This window comes from Euprymna scolopes, chromosome 2 (genome assembly GCF_053919585.1).
Source record: "Euprymna scolopes isolate OS-2025 chromosome 2, ASM5391958v1, whole genome shotgun sequence".
NCBI classification, from domain to species: domain Eukaryota; kingdom Metazoa; phylum Mollusca; class Cephalopoda; order Sepiida; family Sepiolidae; genus Euprymna; species Euprymna scolopes.
In genome coordinates this window covers 143,883,187-143,905,120 of record NC_136483.1, presented here as the reverse complement: position 1 = coordinate 143,905,120, position 21,934 = coordinate 143,883,187, and the positions used below count along the sequence as shown (strand labels likewise).

General features: G+C 32.2%; 1 protein-coding gene across 3 annotated transcripts in view; it reads left to right on the top strand.

The window, feature by feature from the left end:
- The window catches only part of LOC145297012 (ceramide kinase-like), a 573,763-nt gene that overhangs the window by 533,961 nt on the left and 17,868 nt on the right, over positions 1–21,934 (top strand). For all 3 annotated transcript variants that reach the window (XM_080143241.1, XM_080143245.1, XM_080143236.1), the window contains 2 exons: positions 7,000–7,034; positions 10,819–11,006. In XM_080143241.1, the coding sequence (XP_079999367.1) occupies positions 7,000–7,034; positions 10,819–11,006 (223 nt within the window). The remainder of the gene's footprint in view (positions 1–6,999; positions 7,035–10,818; positions 11,007–21,934) is intronic.

Below are 21,934 nucleotides of genomic sequence, written 5' to 3'. Positions count from 1 at the left end.
CAGTGTGAAGAGAGTTCCACAGGCGTGAAGTTCTTAGGAAGAAGCCACTGAGATATGAAGCTGTGTTACGATAAGGTATAAAAGCAACCGATTGATGGAGACCACTAAACCAACAAATTACATAACTAGAACAAAGGAAGCAGGAAATAGATCATACAATTTTAAACAACATATGCCATAATAGTATTTGTAGAAAAAGCTGAGACTAGCAACATCACGTCTGTGGGGGAGGAATCGCTCAGAAAAAGAAAAGGTGGCGCCAATAAAATTACAGATCCTTAGTTAAATTGTGTCACCTCGCCTGACATGCTATTTTATCTCTGATCGATCCCACATTTTATTCACTAATGTGTCAGTAATATATATATATATATAAATATATATATATAAATATATACATATATATAAATATATATATATATATAAATATATATATATAAATATATATATAAATATATATATAAATATATATATAAATATATATATATAAATGTATATATATAAATAAATATATATATAAATATATGTATATATATAAATATATATATATAAATATATATATATATAAATATATATAAATAAATATATATATATAAATATATATATATATTAATATATATAAATATATATATATATATATAAATATAAATATATATAAATATGAACAAATGATTAATAAAACATGTTAAAAGACATCTTGAAAAAGAGTTAAAAACATATTTAATTTTCAAAACGGAAGCACAAGATAAGCGGATAGTCCTTAATCCGCGGAGTTTCGAAGAAATACTCTCCTTCTCATCAGAGGGCAGGAATTAGCAAAATGCAGGATCGGATTTTGCATATAAAAGTATTTAATGAAACTACAAGTAAGTCACAGATCTTACTTGGTTAAATAAAAAAAAGGGTGAGGTAAACTTATTGTAATTTATATATATATATATATATATATATATATATATATATATTCTTTTATACCTACAGACACCATGCTTACGCAACCATCAATGTACAATGACAATTCCTGCCGGTCATGAGATTTTAATCCAGTCACACAATCACCTTTAACTCTATTTGATAAGTCTTTACCTTCTAGCCACAAAACAATTACCACGAGAATGAAGGAAATTAATAACTAATAATCGCTCAATTCGGGCACAGACATTTGACAACCCAGAGTGTTGGGACGACGGAAATCGTGAACGTTACATAAACTGTAATTGCCTGCCTCTTAATTTGTACTTCTCATACAGTGCCCATCCATAAGTATTCTAAGAAGATGGGAGTGGTATCATCAAAACGAGCGTCTTTTGTGCACAAGAATTAATTTTCCTACATCATATATATATATATATATATATATATATATATATATATATATATATATATATATATATAAGTTTGCGGTTTTTAACTTTTAAATTCCGATGAACATACTTCGGCTCAATCGAAAATTTAGTAATCGAAATAAGAACCATCAGAACCAACACATGTTTGCCAACGTAAAACAAGTGTATTTATGCCAGTAACGTAAAATGTCTTGTGTTCTGATGGCGATGAAGTCGCTGAAGGCGTTTATGATATCGTTTAGGTTTTTGAAGCATTTCTCGCGCAGAAAGTTGTCAAGATGCTTGAAAGTGCTAGGTGATCGGTTTGGAGAGTATGTCGGATGAGTCAGAGTTTCGTAGCCAAAGTCATTCAACTTTTTCAGGGTCGGTTACAAATGTTCTAAATAACAGCAAATGGACACTTGATTTCAAATATTTCTCATATGTTATATCTTCCCTCTTTGGTTTTCATACATAAAATAAATTTCACACTGTATAAGTACGAGGAACGTGCAATAAGTAATGCCCCTGATCCACTTCCCATAGCAGTAGAGCAACGAAACTCGGCACAGTTATTAGTCTTTCTCTACATAAGAACCACCCATTTGTTCCATCGTTTGATGCAGCTCTGGAGACCATTTTTTGTAGAACACTCCAGGTTGGTCCTCCAACCACGACGTGACTTCAGAAATCAAGGTTGCAGCATCTAGGAAACGCTTTCCTTTGAAAAACAACTTCATGGCTGAGAAGAGGTGAAAGTCATAGGGTGCAAGGTCAGGAGAGTAGGGAGGATGGGCGGTGGGATTTCATAACCACACACCCATGCTTCTGATCTGGCGACATGCGAGTTGTGGACCGGAACGTTGTCCTGCAGGAGGAGGGTACCTTTGCTAATCTTGCCCCGCCTCTTGATTTTGATAGCTTCCTTTAATTTCCTCAAAAGTGAAGGCTCCTGTAATTGTGGTACCGTTTGCCAGGAAATCTGTCATCACTACTCCGTTCTGGTCCCAGAAGACTGTGAGCATGACCTTGCCAGCGGAGGGCTGCACCCTTGCCTTCTTTGGAGGTGGTGAGTCCAAGTGCTTCTACTGCATTGACTGGGCTTTGATCTCTGGATCATAGTGATGGACTCAGGTTTCATCCTGTATCTTTTGAAAAACTTCTTCATCTTCTTGACACATCTCCAAATTCATCCTCGAGCACTCGACGCGTTCTCGCTTCTGGAATGGTGTGAGCAACCTGGGAATCCATCTGGCAGACACCTTATGCATATGCAAATGGTTATGAATGATAGTTTCCACAGACCCTGTACTAATCTTGATATCTTCGGCTATTTGGCGAATAGTAATGCACCGATCTTCAAAAGTGGCAGCCTCAACTTGACGGACAGATGCCTCATCAATGGCAAAAGGGGGCGACCAGGTCTGGGAGCTCTTTCCACAGACTTCCGGCCATGTTTGAATTCATGATGCCAGCGTTTGACAAGGTGATATGATGAGGCATTATCACCATAAGTTTCTTTCATTTCATCAAAAGTCTCCTGTGGTGTGCGTCCTTTCAAATACAAAAACCGGATCACTGCTCGATATTCACACCTGACTCAGTTCAAACACCTGTAAAACAGAAACCACAATTAGTTCAGAGCTGTAATTTGCCACATAACCCGTAGAGATATGAATCATTGAACATGCAAAATTTCAGCTAGATCAGACTACTGGTAGTTGGTCAGGGGCATTATTTATTGCACGCCTCTCGTATTATTTGATATTGGAGATATTCATAATCGTACCCTATCTCCAAAAGAGCAGAGATATAACATATGAGAAATATTTGGAGTCATGTCTCCCTTTGTTGTTTTTTCAGATCATTTGAAATCATAGCAGCAAGTTTTAGTCTCCTCTCCATCAAGACCAGACGTTTTAAGGAAATATCTATCTATCTATCTATCTATCTATCTATCTATCTACTGTCATTTGGGCGGTCGGGTTTCGATCCTAGCTTGAGGCAGTTGCCTGTCTATCCGGACTGATAAGCTGTGAAACAGCGAAACAATACTATATGTGGATGACTATATGTATATCTATATACTGGTACCCAAATTAATCATCTTTGGTCCTATGAGACGAAACTACAGGAAAATTTGCAGGCTTTTAGAAGATTATAATACTATTCTATGATTAAAATTTTAATACAATTAGTAAAAAAAATATATTTTTTCAAATCAATAAAATATGCTCAAATTTGCCTACATTTTTATAAATAGTGTTCTGCAGGCCAGCTTCAGTTTTGCTGCTTCATTGTCTCCCCGTGACCTGGCCTGGCTACTAATATATATAAATATATATATATATATATATATATATATATATATATATATATATATATATATATATAATATTTTTTTACTATAATAATTAAATACCTACAGACACTAGTGGTTCATCCTTTCGGGAATCATCAGTGCAGGGTGTCACGATTAACACCAGTCGAACGATTAGAACCCCGCAACACGAGACATCTCTGGCTCGATTAGCGAAGACCGTATCAATTCGGCTATTATTAACCGCGTGAAATAACGTTGAATTTAAACATTATAATTTAAAATGTTTATTTACGTCAGTCAGACAGTGATATAATCGTTATACGATGATCTATGCATAAGAGCTAAATTGACCGACTTTAATTCAACTGAAAGTGCTCAACGATAAGAAACGAATTTCTTATATATATATATATATATATATATATATATATATATATATATATATATATATATAGTCATCCACATACAGTACTGTTTCGCTGTTTCACAGCTCATCAGTGCGGCTAGACAGGCAACTGCCTCAAGCCAGAATCGAAACCCGACCGCTCAAATGACAGTCAAGGCTTCTCGCCATTATACTATACGGCTGATGCTGTGTGGGTAATGAATTAACGATGTGTTCACACACACACGCATATATATATATATATATATATATATATATATATATATATATATATATATATATATATATATATCGTAGAAAACTGCTCTTTTCTTTAGAATAACAAATGAAGTTAGAAAGCCGTGCGAGTTAGTTTGGTTCATTTAGTGCAACACTTGTTAAGTGCTTGAAACCATTCGCTTGTCTATTCTCCAAAGTTTGTATTTTGATGAGGATGTACTCGCCTGCCACCCGGTCTTCGTCAAAACGCACCGAAATACACGGCCGTAATCGCCGACTCCTATTCCATTAAAGAATGGAGTTTTATTCGCCGCCGGTTATCTGTTTTCTTGTCCTTTCTACTTAACTCTTTCGTTGAGCGGCGCAGGATTAATCTCGAGATTCGTATCTACATTATTCGCGATAACAAAAAAAGGTTGAGCATAAATTGCCTTTGGTTTCGTTTTCCGTTTTAGAGGCAAAAACAAAACGAAACATTAATGCAGTAGTTTTCAACAGAAAATAAATTAAATTACCAAAGGTAAGTGAAAGCCTTGAAATGCCAGAGGAGGAGGTTTCATATATATATATATATATATATATATATATATATATATATATATATATATATATATATATATATATATATATATATATAGTAGCGTCCAAAACTAAGGGACAAAATTTTAAAACCTAATATCTGTTAGAAATAACAAGTCTGAAAAGCTGAAATTTTTACAACTGGTAGTCGTTATCATCCATAATAACATACTAAAAGTTGAATTATTTGCAAAGGATACAAAAAGAATTATAACAATTATTTATTTATTTTCAAAATAGGAACGTCCAAAATAAGGAGAAATTGAGAAAAACAATGTAAACATATATTCAAATTTTTAGATTTCCTCTAAAGAATAAGTCTTACTAAGTCATTTGTAAACGTTGCATCAGCCGGCACTATGGCGAAATGTCAAAATCTTGATTACTCTGTGAGACAAGCTATTGTGAAGCTACACAAGGAAAAGCACACCATTAGAGAGATTTCGGAGAAAGTGAAACGTTCCAAGAGTGTTGTAGGCAGGGTTGTTAAATCCTACAATGATACTGGTAAAATAGTTAGCGCTTTTAAAACCGGCAGACCCCGCAAAACTTCGGCAAGAGAAGATCGAATAATGCAGTGTATGTCATTAAAGGACCGTTTTAAGTCTTGCACAGAAATTAAAAGAGTTATGAGTAGTACCTCATGTGTTAATGTGTCAAGACAGACTGTTTCTCCACGACTGCAAGAGATAGGGCTGTTTAATCGAACCCCAGGAAGAAACCACTTGTTAGTTCAAAGAATAAGAAGGCTAAGCCCTTCGGCATGATCCGGTTATTTACATTCTTCATTTATATATCGCATATTCACACTGTATATTGAAACTGTTATAACAGTGTATACGTGTTGTGCACTGCTATTTGTTTTTAAGTTGTATTTACAATAGCGTAAAAAAACCGAAAACAAAATAGATCTTGCTTGTTTGTCTCTGTGCACATTCGATGAAGTCGCGAAGGAATGATGTCATAAAGGGACAATGTCATAAAAGGAGGACATTATGCACTAAAATTGATGAAAGACCTCCATTTCTATGTGACGTCGTAAATGGATGACGTCGTAGTTTTGTGACATCATTCGTTTAAAGAGACCGTGGAAGACATCGGAAATGTCTTTTATGACGTTATAAATGTTATAAATGTAAAAAAAAAATGATGACGTGATTCATGGGTTGGATATTTCTTCTTAGCTTCTTCACTGCTTTTATATTTGGTGGTGTAATCTTTTTTCTTCATGGCGATGTCGAAAATATAGTTCATGATCAAGTATAATTAACGTTTCTTTGATTTGGTTTCTATTGGTATTTATTTGCTTCCCCACGAGAGCAAAATGCGGCACAAGATCATTTTTAATGTGCGGGTAAACCAACTCTCCAAAAAGGGGCACTCTGAAAGTAGGGTTTTTCCATCCATTGACTAAGGACAAATCAATATAAGCGTAGCATTAGAGCAGATACTACACTGTGATCTTAGTCCGAGTTAATTTGGTTTCTATTGCTATGATACCACGCCCCCTGTTATAAACTTAACAACTCTTCATCTTTTCGGCTAGGAGCAACGCGTAGTAGTTGTTCTGATGCTGCACTTGGTCTTTCTACCATCGGTCATTGAAGGAGAAATCTTTCTAGACTGAGGTTATTTCCCCCCCCCAATTCAGAGTGCCCCTTTGGGGGAAGCTGGATTTACGGCACAATCAAGTTGATACATCAGTTCACGCCAGATCACCGAAGTTAAGCAACGATGAGCCTGGCCAGTACAATATGGGTGACCATTTGGAAAGGCTAGGCTCTGTATGTACGGCGCCGAGTCGGAGGAGTTTCCAGGTTGGTATCCGGGGGGGGGGGGTCATTTAACTCACTGGGGGAGATTTACCCCCGAATCAGGACGAAAAGCAACGGGAAACTACCGTATTTATTTATCTTCCCGAGATTTCCATGGCTCAACAATTTGAAGAGCTGTTAAAACAGCAGGGCCGCCGCCGCCGCTGATGATGATGGGGGGGGGGGATTTACACCCACGTTTAATACTGATTTGGGGTCTAACTCCGTTCTCGTGCGGAGGCAACACACCAGGAACAACTGTTCTTTTTCCTTTCTCGATTTAGTTTGAATAACCAAGGAGTCATTTACCTTTTTATTTATTTTTTTTTTCAGAACAAGTGGTAACTGCACGCCGATTGCCGACGATGGTAAGTCTTCTGTGTAATCAGGCCTTTGTTTTTATTTGCTTTTGTTATTCTTTTTTTATTTGTTTGTTTGTTTGTTTGTTTTGCCATATGATGTTATCCCATCTTCCTGGCTGTCGTCAGTGATTGAACAACTGTTCTTGACCATCTTCCTGTCTGCTTTACGGAAAATCAACTCTTTGTGAAGGCTCCTTATAGTCTGAACGCAACACGTCCTGCAAAAGATCAAATTAAATACAACTTGACTTATTTAACCGTAGTCACCATTCTTTCCTTCGAATTCTTTTTTATCTAATTATCGTTTGGCCGATTATTAACCATTTCCAACAGAGAAAAAGTAATGAAAAAACATATAGTAAAAAATAACTCTTACCAAAGGCAAGAAAAGTTTCTTTTCGACTTACCTGCCTATTTGTTTTGTGTTTTAAATTATTTTGGTACTCATGCAGAGAATGATTCTTTTTTTTTTTTTTTCGTTTTTTTTTTTTTTTTGTTTTTGTTTTTTTGTTTTTTGTTTTTTTGTGGATGTCGACATATTCTGATGGTTTACGTAAGCTGCCGGAATATGTCGACTCATCATTTACGAAGAAACGAGTCCTTCTCTGCATAAGTACCATTATTTTAAAGCGCTTGTATTTACATATTTTTTTATTATTATTTTTGCGTTGCCTTCTAAGTACAGTGGCGGCCATAATGTTCAGAACGGCATAGTTTTCGTCGGAAAAGTGGATATAAATTTTATCTAAGTTGTTTTAAATTCTATAATTTTCAAAGGCAGTAAATACGCTATTAAGTTGAATAAAATAAAATACGCATCAAGCGCGCTTGAAAGCCAAATTACAACGCAATCTTAGGAAAATAAACAAATATTTTATTTGTTTGAAATGTATAATTTAAACATATTTCAAGCGGACTGGATGCGTATTTTATTTTATTCAAATTAAATCAACGCTTCTATAACGGAACTCACACCCTTGACGCTATTAATTGCTATTCCGTGAATTTTTTGTGGTATTGGAAATGATAATGAAAAGTATTGAACGATTTAGTAATTTACTGTAAAACCCAGGACGACTAAAATTATCAGAACAATTTTTTAAGAAAACTCAAATATGAGAGAAAATACAGAAATTATTTAATATTTAGTGTGAAACCCTTTAACTTCAATTACACTCTGACATCTTCGGCTGAATGAAGAAATTTATTGATACCTTGCCGAGTGATCTTATTTCATTCTTCGTGGAGGGCATTCTATAATTGTTGCATTGTTTTTTGATTGGATTTCTAGCTTTAGAACATTCTCATAGTCTTCCACACATTCTTAATAGGGTTTTGAGGAGGCTAATCCATAACAGCAACATTTTCTGCCTTGAGGAAGTTCATGAATACTTTAGTCTTGTGACACGAAGCATTGTCCTGCATAGATACGGAAGGTTGCTTAGTTGAATTTCTCGGCATAAGCAAAACATGGTCTTTTACAAGTTGTTTATAAACTCCTGCATTTATCTTTTCTTGTAATCGTTAGGGCCCACACCATCTCCAGGTATCATCCCCCAAACCATGACACTTCCTCCACCGAATTTAATACTAGCTTTAAGGTAATTAGGCGACAGTTCTTCAATTATTTTCGATGAACGTACGTTTTCCCATCTGAACCAATTTTTTTTTTTTTTTTCAATTTTCACCCCAAACAAGGCACAGTGCTACTTTGAAACAGGGGGCTACTATCGGGATCATAAGTTGCAGGGGTATTATGAAGGGAGATGAGTGGCAAGATGTTTGTTCGCATTACATATGAACTTCTGCATGTCAGTACAGTTGGGAAAGCAGAATCCCGGAAGCGTTTTCCAAAGTCTAGCAGTTCTGGGGAAGAAACTATTGATGTAGAAGGCTTTCTTACACCTAAGGATCTCTACTGTGAAGAGGTGAGATTTAGCTGCTTGTCGGGTTTGTCGTGTTTGTTGGTGTGTTCACGGCGAGGGGGTACAAGTGCTTGTAGTTCGTCAGAGCATTCACCATTAAAGTACTTGTAGAACAGGCAGAGGTGTGCAGCATTTCGTCGATGGGACAGAGGCTGAATCCTAGATGACTGTTCAGGACCTATCAGCTTGGAAACTCTCTTTTGAAACCTGTCAAGAAGTGAGAGATTAACCAACCCAAATGTGCCAACAGTACTCCATACATGGGCGAATGGTTGCCTTATAGAGGTACAGGAGACTTTCAGGCGTAAGTAGTTTTCTAGCACGGTAGAGAGAGCCCACCTTCTTCGCAGCAGCCTTGGCAATGCTCTCAATGCATCTATTCCAGTTCATGTTCCCTGTAAACGTTAGGCCGAGGAGTTTAAAGGAAGTACTTTCGGCTAATGTGTTCTTGGCCATTGCTATTGGTGGTAGAGAAGGTTTCTTGTAATTATTGAAGGAAACAAGCTTAGTCTTGGCAGTATTGAATGTGACAATCCATTTTTGTCCCCATTCCACTACAGATTGGCGGTCATCCTCTAGTGTTTCTGCCATTTCCTTATATATGTGTTCATTTGTTTTCCCCTCATGCCTGCTATAGAGAGTGGTGTCATCAGCAAATATGCCCATCTCAGAGACAATTCTATCAGGGGGGTCATTTATGAATATCAAGAATAATAAAGGTTCAAGGATAGATTCCTGAGGTACTCCCGCATTTATATCATATTGTTTAGATGTACGATCGTCGAGGACAACCTGGATTTTTCTCTTACTTAAGAAGGATTTAATTACATTATGTATTCTTCCAGTGATACTATATGATCTCATTTTCCTTAGAAGGCTATCATGCCATTAATTAACAAAAACTTAGATTCATCACTGAAATGTACTGTTTGCTATTTTTTTCTGAGGCTATAACACGTGTTCGTTTGCAAAAGCAACACGACACATTCACTACAATTACTCTAGCTAAAAGTTGTTGTTCAACTAAACGATGAGACACAATCTTCCTTGATAAATGTTTTTTCCCCAGTTGAATGCTCATTTCCCGAGAAACAGCAGCAGAAGCTTTAAATCGATCCTTTTTAATCAACCATAGCACGATCTTCTCTCTTGGTCTTTGTATCTGTAAACTTCCTTGCTTTAGACGAATCACAATCATTTTAAGAATACCGTGAACAACAATTTTTGGCTCTGCAATAGCCTCAAGACTTAGATTATTCTTCATTCGAAGCCTGATAATCTGCTGACGAACTGGTAACGGAGTAAATGGCATTATTTTAATAAAAGTACACTGCAGATATTTTTTTTTTTTTTTTTTTTTGACTAATGTGTGGCAGACGGAGCGTCACGTAAACAAATTCAAAACATTTGAGTTCGCCGGTTAATTCAACAAGAACATGGAACAGGAGCAAACATTCCGATCATTTTGGCCGCTCTGAATTTTGCAATAAATTACTAAATCATTTGTTTTTATCATCTGAAATAACACTGAAATCCCACAAAATAACATTTAATATCGTATTTATTGCCTGTGAAAATTATAGAATCTTGGCATTGTTTCCAGTCGCCCTGTCTTCTCTTTGCAACTAGAATCAAGCAACGCCGATTCAGGAAATGTGTGGTTGGGATTGCGCAATCCTTGCCTCACAATTATGCGCAGCTACCCTTACAAGGGGTATCCATTGTCTCTCAAGACCGAGTGGAGGCTGTGAGGTGCCCTTCTAATTGAATCAGTCCCCTCTCTCTCTCTCTCTCTCTCTCTCTCTCTCTCTCTCTCTCTCTCTCTCTCTCTATCTCATTTATTGTTATTTTTTTTATTTTGTTAGTAAAATGGGCAAATCTGATGGGAGATTTCCACTCGATCGACACATGGGCGGTGACCCTTGCCAAAAATGGAGAGATACTTGAGCCGTATTTTGGTGACACGTCCAGCACTGTCATCATGCTCAACAAGTGTGGCCGGTTGGAACATTTGAAATATTTGGCTCAACTGGCCAATTTAAAAAGTGCTTGCGTAAGTAGATGGCACCAATAGTTTTTCTTTTTTGTTTCTTTTTTGTTTTGTTTATATATATATATATATATATATATATATATATATATATATATATATATATCAAATTGTAATTCAATGAATTTTAAAAAAAAACTCTCATTAAAATGAAATGAAGTGGTTGAGTTTCATATCAAAGAATTTTTATTATTCTAAGCAAGACAAAGAATGCTTTAGAAAATTAATCTCCTTAACCTATAGGGTTTCGATGTCTACCATCTCATCAGAGGAGAGAAAATATTAGCAAATAGTTATAAAGGTATGCACCCTATTTGCTAAAGTCAGTGAGACATGGAAAGTCAAAGTGAAAATAATGCATTTATCAGAAGTCCTGTATCTTCTTATAGAATATTACTGCCAGCAATATTTTTGTAAACCTACAATCTCACGTTTCCATAACAACTGATTGTTAAATAAAAACTATTCTGAAGTATATATATATATATATATATATATATATATATATATATATATATATATATATATATATATATATATATATATATATATATTCTGACTCTAGATTAACCAGATTAGTTAAATACTTTTACGGTTTTAACAAAAGGGCTACAATAATATCCGCCCAAGTCGTGTAAAATTAATTCCCATATACAACAGTTTTCCACCATTTTTATATCCTTTAACGAAGATTAAAATCATGATATAATGTTAACAAACCTTATGTTTAGAAATCGTATTCCATTTGTATCAGAATCTCTTACATAGTTTGGTGCTTCTACACTATTGGAACGAGATTTTGTAATCGATAAATGGAGTTTCCAGATAAAAAAACAAAAACAATGGTTTCAACTGATTTTTTAATCAATTCTAATAAGTTGCAATGGTAGCTTCCAAATAATACAGACGAAATTATCTGAATATTATTGCATTATTAAAACAAACAACTTTAATTGTGTTAGCCGGTTAAAAATTGCCGCCATCTTTTTTTAATTCGAACGGAAAATTACCTCCCTGTTGAACTCTCCTGTGTTTACGATCGTTTTCATTAAATTCTACCTTTTTGTTTTCTTTAATAAATAATTTTCTACCTTATCGATTTTCGTAATTTTTTGATATAATCATCTTAAAAATACGAGGAATACGTAGATACCATTGTTTTCATGTGAAATTCAGTTTTACGATTTCTGAAAACCCCGTCCCAATTCTGTAGAAGGGCCTATGATTTTAATTCTGGATAGTGTAAAACTGCAAGGAGTCTTAGGAAGATATTTAAATTCATGAAATCTTGCTTAATTGGTGACTATGGGTCAAATTTAAAACAAATATAATATATTTTAATTTATAAAAGGTTGACTTCGTTCATATTAAGCTCCCTAAAATTTTCTTACAATACTGCAAAATTGAAATTTAGAGAATCTTAATTAATTTTTGTTGATTTCTTTATTTTACAAAGAGCTACTTTTTATCCCTTTACTTCAAACTAAATAAAACCTTTTAAATATCTACTTCACTATTTATTAAGACCCACGAGCCACTTAAGGATAAGTGTTAATAAAACGGTAATGATGGTCAGTCAAAAGATGAGGACTGCTATGGGAGTAATAACATTGATCAATGGTTTGAAATGCGTTTGATTGCTTATGGAATGGTTCACGAGAAGAATTTGTTTACGTCGGATGTGAAAGACACCCAAGTTGTAATCAGCAGAGAAGTATTATCCTGGTAACGTGTTCCAGCGATAGGGGCGCTCTTGTAACTTGTTGTCACTCGGACTCCGGGGAACACCAATTGTTATTTTCAGTAGGCAGACACTGATAATAATACGCATGAAAACTTCTAATGAGTAAAAAAAAGTAATTGGTAATTAATAATAATAGAAGATCAAACGGTCTTTATCAGTTAGAGATCAGTGATAAATGGCTGTTGTCATAATGCAAAGTGGTTTGAAATGGTTATCGAAAAAGGCGGGGAGTCCTGGAAAGCTGGGAGTGACGTTTTGTCACACAGATTCCAGGAAAAATTATTACTAGCAGGCAATTACCGATAATGACTCGCATGAAAACTCCTAGTTGGTAAATAATAATTACTAGAAGAAGAAGAAGAAGAAGAAGAAGAAGAAGAAGAAGAAGAAGAAGAAGAAGAAGAAGAGACAAGTAACACGAATAACATAAGACAAATAATCTATATATTAGTACCGTACGTACGTATGTCACGGTTTCCAGGTTATAAATTAGGCTATGACAACAGCATATTCTTTTCATTGTTTTGACTCTCGAGTATATATCCGACACAGTTAGACACAGTTAATCAATTGAGAACCACAACACTCTATATAAAAGCATATAAGATATCAACGGATACACAATCGAGAGTCAAAACAATGAAAAGAATATGCTGTTGTCGTGGCCATAGTGATAACGTACTACGAACATTAAATTAGTATATAGATATATTATTAGTATATAGATATATTATTAGTATGTGGATATATTATTAGTATATAGATAAATTATTAGTATATAGATATATTATTGGTATATAGATAAATTATGAGTATATAGATATATTATTAGTATATGGATAAGTTATTAGTATATAGATAAATTATTAGTATATAGATAAATTATTAGTATATAGATATATTATTAGTATATAGATATATTATTAGTATATAGATATATTATTAGTATGTGGATATATTATTAGTATATAGATAAATTATTAGTATATAGATATATTATTAGTATATAGATAAATTATGAGTATATAGATATATTATTAGTATATGGATAAGTTATTAGTATATAGATAAATTATTAGTATATAGATAAATTATTAGTATATAGATATATTATTAGTATATAGATATATTATTAGTATATAGATATATTATTAGTATATATAGATATATTATTAGTATATAGATATATTATTAATATATAGATATATTATTAGTATATAGATATATTATTAGTATATATAGATATATTATTAGTATATAGATATATTATTAGTATATAGATATATTATTAGTATATATAGATATATTATTAGTATATAGATATATTATTAGTATATAGATATATTATTAGTATATATAGATATATCATTAGTATATAGATATATTATTAGTATATAGATATATTATTAATATATAGATATATTATTTGTATATAGATATATTATTAGTATATAGATATATTATTAGTATATAGATACATTATTAGTATATATAGATATATTGTTAGTATATAGATAAATTATTAGTATATAGATATATTATTAGTATATATAGATATATTGTTAGTATATAGATATATTATCAGTATATAGATAAATTATTAGTATATAGATAAATTATTAGTATATAGATAAATTATTAGTATATAGATACATTATTAGTATATAGATATATTATTAGTATATAGATATATTATTAATATATAGATATATTATTAGTATATAGATATATTATTAGTATATAGATATATTATTAATATATAGATATATTATTAGTATATAGATATATTATTAGTATATATAGATATATTATTAATATATAGATACATTATTAGTATATAGATATAGTATTAATATATAGATATATTATTAGTATATAGATATATTATTAGTATATAGATATATTATTAATATATAGATACATTATTAGTATATAGATATAGTATTAATATATAGATATATTATTAGTATATAGATATATTATTAGTATATAGATATATTATTAATATATAGATATATTATTAGTATATAGATAAATTATTAGTATATAGATAAATTATTAGTATATGGATACATTATTAGTATATAGATATAGTATTAGTATATAGATATATTTTAGTATATAGATAAATTATTAGTATATAGAAATATTATTAGTATATAGATAAATTATTAGTATATAGATAAATTATTGGTACATAGATATATTTTAGTATATAGATAAATTATTAGTATATAGATATATTATTAGTATATAGATATATTTTAGTATATATATATTATTAGTATATAGATATATTATTAGTATATAGATAAATTATTAGTATATAGATATATTATTAGTATATAGATATATTATTAGTATATAGATAAATTATTAGTATATAGATATATTATTAGTATATAGATAAATTATTAGTATATAGATATATTATTAGTATATGGATATATTATTAGTATATGGATATATTATTAGTATATAGATATATTATTAGTATATAGATATATTATTAGTATATAGATATATTATTTGTATATAGATACGCTAATTTAATGTTCGTAGTATGTTATCGCCTTCTATTCTCCTTTTTAATAAATAGGATCTCCCGATCACCGAAGACACAATTTAAAAAAATAAAAATAAAATAAATGATGTCACTTTTGAGCCGTATATGAAACCGAAATATACATTCTTGGTATTCTGGCTAGGATCCAAGAGTAGTATCTGTTCTCTCTAAATATGGTATAATGATGTCGTTTTTTTTTTTGTTTTTTGTTTTTTGTTTTTGCTTTGTTTTTTTGCGCAGGACGTCTATACAATGGAAATCTGTCACAGACGCCTATAAAGATATTGGAGATAAACCGTAACAACCATACATATATATATATATATATATATATATATATATATATATATATATATATATATATATATATATATATATATTCTGACACTACATTAACCAGATTAGTTAAATACTTTTACGGTTTTAACAAAAGGGCTACAATAATATCGCGAGGTCTCCATTCACGTTGAACGTCCACAGACTGCCCAGCAGCAATATATTACATATGAAAGATGCCGCTGTAGAATTGTAGAATTTCCACCGGTCCCGCTAGTAATAATAATAACAAGAAGAAGAGGAGGGGGGCGGGAAAAAAGAGCAAGAATAGTGATAGCAATAAAGAAAAAAAAAGAAGGTCAAAAATAATACGATGAAGAAAAGAGTGTAATAATGAAAAAAGAAAATGAGGATAATAACAAAACAAAACAACAAAAAAGAAAAACATGAAAATGAATAATTAAAAAAAAAAACAACAACAATGAAGCAAAAATGGCGGACGAATGTTGAAATTAAAGCATTCCACGTTCGGAATGCCTGTCACTTTAACATGTCTTATCATTTGGCAAACAGAAAACAGATAAGAGGGAAAATCTAAAATAACAGAGAGGAAATGTCTTTTTGAAATTTTAGTTGAAAGACATCATTAAAATGCTCTTAATAGCATGCATTCTAGGTGGACGTCTGTAGCTATTTGCGCAAGGCTATCACAAGTCACTCTCTACTCGCTTCGTAAACCTGCACAGATGGGCACAAAAGAGTCGCACATCGACATCAACTGCTAAAAGAAAAGGGGGAAAAAACAGAAACCCGTGCGAACTAACGTGCGTTTGATAACGTGTCAAAAGCCGATCATTGTTATTTGATTTTTTTTTTTTAACACGATGTTTTGATTTATTAAATTAGCATTTTTAAGGCTTGTACTACGACGAAATATTGACATGATTTTTTTTTTGTTTTGTTTTTTGTTTGTTTTATTTTACAAAGAAATCACCACTTATCAAGACCCAGAGGCCACTCGAGAATAAGAGTTAAAGACTGCAATCAAATGGGCAATGTCATAGTAATCGTTAGAAGTGTAAATTTGGTAAATTGGAATACTTAAGGGGAACGGTTCATCAAGAACTTGTTTACTTGAAGACGACCATGCTGTAGTCAGCTGGAAAGCAGGCAAGCGGAAGAGAGTTCCACAGGTGTGCAGTTCTAAGAAAGAATCCACGTTTAGGCACAGATAAATGAAGGGGGACTATTCATAGTGTTTTCAGCTAGACGAGTGTTTCTCGTGAATATCTGGCGAGAGGTGGAGGCATCGATTAGAGCTTGCCATGAAAATAACGATAAAACAAAGACAGGCTCGCAACGTCTCTTCTGTGAAAAAGAGGTTGCAGGGAAGAGAAAAGGGCATCCCCCCATTAGGCTAAGAAGTTTATTTTGAACTCTGTCAAGATAGGATAAGGTCTTTCTAGCAACTTCTGCCTATTTTTTATTATTATTATTATTATTATTATTATTATTATTATTATTATTATTAATTATTAAACTAGCAGGCCGCCTGGCGTTGCCCAGTCGTAAAATACGCATAAATATTATATTTTAATTACTGCAGAATTCTTTATTATATATAGAAATACCGTAGGAATTAAACGTAATGCTAAATTTCTTTTTTAAAAATGAAGCCAAAAAAAAGGAAAGAAATCGAAACATGAGCATGCGAGTATTATGTTTTTTCTAAACAGTTCATTTCTTGTAAGTAAAAAAAAATATTCAGGCTGAGATCGAAACCAAAACCTAAACACGGCGAGTTAATTACGATAACCATTAAACCAGCTTGACACAATCTTTAAAAAGTGTTTTTCAAACCTACTTATTCTTAATATAAGTAATCTGTAATGCGAACCATTCACGCATGCGCATTCGTAAAACAGTTCACAGACAGATAAACACCTGATGACCTGCACATACGAATTTTTCAATTCTGACCCCTTTGCAGATGAAAACCGATTAAAAAGTTATATATATCAAATTTAAAGTCTGTAGATAAAAAATTCGTTGCGTATATAGGTTGAGAAGTGTCCTTACACACACACACACACACACACACACACACATTCTCGCTTTTATCTAGATCAGTATTTTTAAGACTTGAACCACGACGAAATACTGCCCTGTTTTCTCTCTCTCTCTCTCTCTCTCTCTCTCTCTCTCTCTCTCTCTCTCTCTCTCTCTCTCTCTCTCTCTCTCTCTCTCTCTGAAAATCTAAATGAATTCCGAAAAATTTTGTTTTAAAAAAATTTTGTTTTAAAAAATCAAATCAAAACTTTGTTCGTATTGTTTGGATCATTCGGATAACTGTTCTCGTCTTTAGTGTTATTTTCACAACGTTTTGGCCGATGTACTTTTCGACCTTCTTCAAGTATAGCTTGTGAAATATAGGGAATCTTTCTGTCGAACTCTGGAATCTAAACGGAAGCCATTCGGGCGTAGCATGCTCTTGTTTGACCAGCCATGACTGGATAGAAGTCCTAAGTAATTCGAAATTGTATAATGGATATCGCCCACATTGAGAATTGAACCTTCAACATCCAGGAGAGTGTGACTTACAATTGAATTTTATAAAGCATTTTATTCGTTGTATCATGTGCCCTTGCGGAACGAGAAAATGCTACCTCCGTGGATTAAATAAAGGATCCCGTTCGAAATTCCGTGCAGATTCCCGAGTTCGACAGAAAGATTCCCGAATTCGACTGAAAGATTCCCGAGTTCGACAGAAAGATTCCCGAGTTCGACAAGGTTCACTTGAAGAAGGTCGGCAGTTACATCGGCTGAAACGTTGTGAAAATAACACTTAAGATGAGAATAGTAGTCCGAATAATCCACATTATACGATTATCAGTCCTCGTCTAAAAATTCAAAAACATAAAACAGTATCCCGTGTGAAATTATTTGTGGTTGATAACAAGTCAAAAGTTGATCGCAATCTGACGACCGAAATAAAAAAGTATATTTTTTTCAAGATAGCATCTCAACATGTTTAGAATGATTAATGAACAAGTAATGGACCATTTTTATCTACTGTCTGTTGTATAACAAGCAGGTTAACGTGTGTAACCCAAACAGTTGACGTGGATATCGTTTGACTGTGACGTCACACGAGAATTTGCGGATACGATCTGTTTTACTAGTCAGAAAGCGAAGAAATGAGACTAGGAGTCGGAATATAAAGTACAGCTCATGAGAATATCGTAGTTCACGCCTGGAACTCAAACTATTAAAAAACGTATATTTTCAATTTTCAAACTATTAACGTACATTTTCAATTTTATAACTATTAAAGAACGTACATTTTTAATTTTCAACCTATTAACGTACATTTTCAATTTTCAAACTATTAAAGAGCGTCCATTCTCAATTTTGAAAGTATTAACGTACATTTTCAATTTTCTAACTATTAAAGAGCGTACATTTTCAATTTTCAAACTATTAAAGAGCGTACATTTGACATTTTCTAACTATTAAAGAGCGTACATTTGACATTTTCAAACCATTAAAACACGTACATTTTCAATTTTAAAACTATTAACAGACATTTTCAATTTTAAAACTATTAAAGAACGTACATTTTCAATTTTCAACCTATTAACGTACATTTTCAATTTTCAAACTATTAAAGAACGTACATTTTCAATTTTCAAACTATTTACATACATTTTCAATTTTCTAACTATTAAAGAGCGTACATTTTCAATTTTCAAACTATTAAAGAGCGTACATTTTACATTTTCTAACTATTAAAGAGCGTACATTTTCAATTTTCAAACCATTAAAAAATGTACATTTTCAATTTTCAAACTATTAACATACATTTTCAATTTTCAAACTATTAAAGAACGTACATTTTCAATTTTCAACCTATTAACGTACATTTTCAATTTTCAGACTATTAATGTACATTTTCAATTTTCAAACTATTAAAGACCGTACATTTTTAATTTCCAAACTATTAAAGAAAATACATTTTCAATTTTCAAACAATTAAAGAAGTAGGTTTTTAATTTTCAATATATCAAAGAACCTACATTTTCAATTTTCAAACTATTAAAGAACGTACATTTTTAATTTTCAAACTATTTCTGTACATTTTCAATTTTCAAACTATTAAAGAACGTACATTTTCAATTTTCAAACTATTAACGTACATTTTCAATTTTCAAACTATTAAAAGGACGTACATTTTCAATTTTCAAACTATTAAAGAACGCACATTTTTTATTTTGCAAACTATTAAAGAACGTACATTTTCAATTTTCAAACTATTAAAGAACGTACATTTTCAATTTTTATACTATTTACGTACGTTTACAGAAAAGTCTGTATATAAAATAGTAGAGTTCGTATGTGTGTGTGTGTGGACCGATCATGGCAGGATGATGGCCCCCAACCTAAACATGGTGCCCACCATTTTTCATGGTTAAGGTGAAAGGTCGGGACTTTGCTAATGTATATATATATATATATATATATATATATATATATATATATATATATATATATATATATATATATAAGGGGGTAGTCACCAACAATGTGTATTTTTTAACATTATTTCATTATTTCGTGTCTTGGTTTTTCATTGAGAATTATGTTTGGATCATTGTAATAATGTTTTTTAAACATTGAAATCGTTTTTACGCGTTTCAGACGTTCTGTGAAGCGTCCTCGTCAGAAATTATTTTCAAATGTGTTGGCGATATAAAAATGGCATTTTTGTGGTTAATTTGAAGTGTTTCCAAGGGGTGGAGGCGTGAAAGTGTCTATTATTCATATATATATATGTAAGACTCATGCGCAAAAAAATGGGCCAAGAGTGAAAGAAGGAAGAAATCGAATTTTCAAAATTTTTCAAATAATTTTTGTTAATTTTAACTGAAAATTTCTATTTTGCAAATTTTGAAAATTTCTATTTTTATTATTGTAGCATATAATAAAAAGTGGAAAAATTAATCCTAAAAATGGTAAGACCGTATCTTGGCGAGAATATAAAAAAAACAAACGAATTGATGGGTTAAGGCAGTCCAAAATGACTTTCAAGCAGATTTTTGATATTTTAAGAAAAGAAAATGTGAAAACATCTCTTTCTGTGCTGAAGCGAATTGGTCAATGGTTCGAAGTCGAATGCTTGGTAAAAGGGAAATCTTAATCTGGTCGCCCTAGAGAATCCACTTTGAAGGACGACCACAGGCTTAAATTAACTGTTTTGAAGGATTGAAAGAAAACTTATGTTGACCATAGCAAAGAATTCAAAACAGGGGCTGGAAATTCTCTTTCTAGATATACAATATCTAGACGAATGAAAGAAATAGTATTTTCTTCTAAAAACCATTTTTATCTGAGAAGAACATCAATCATAGGAAGAGATTTTTCTCGCATTATGGCAAGAAAGATTCAGACTGGCTCAGGAATGTTTTCTGGTCAGATGAATCAAGATTTTGTCTTGTTAGTGATGCTCCTGAAGTGTACATTTGAAAAACTGGAGAAATATTTTCGCCAAGTTGCATAAAAACGACAGTTAAACAAAGGAGTGGAAGGGTAATGGTATTGGGAACTTTTACTGCAGCAGGAGTTGGGGAACTTATTGGATGTGAGAATCAATCAATGCAAAGGAATACATTCGAATGTTAGAAACAGGACTGTTACTAAATATTCAGAAGCTGGGAATATCCCAGAACATTATTTTTCAACATGCACACACTACTAAAGTAATAAAAAATGGTTTTCTGATAATTCAATTGATGTGATGTTTTGGCCAGGTCAAACGTCCCGATTTAAATCCAATCGAGAATATTTGGCCCATAATATCTCGTGCATTGGCTGGAAGAACTTTTTCGAATAATGACAAACTGTGGGAAGCTGTGCAAATCGAATGGAATAGCATCTCCTCTTCGTAGTGTTCCACTTTGGTTGAGAACATATCTAAAAGAATTGATCTTTAAAAGAAATCAAAAAGGAATGTGATTCCATCCTAAGCATTTATTAAAGTAAATGTCTTGTTCTGTGTTATTAGTCTCGTTTAAGTTTCCTTGTTCAATTGTTCTTTGTTCAATATAGCTTTTAGTGTAAAAAAATGTATGAAATTTGTTTGGCCCATTTTTTTTTTTTTTGCTCACGAGTATATATATATATATATATATATATATATATATATATATATATATATATATATTATCACATGTTGTGTGCGTCGCTGAATCTCTTTTGCCTCATAAAAACGCTTGACTAGCGTATTTGCCCCTCTTTGCACGTGTGCATCATTTTTATTACATTAAAATACCTTAGAGATTATGTATA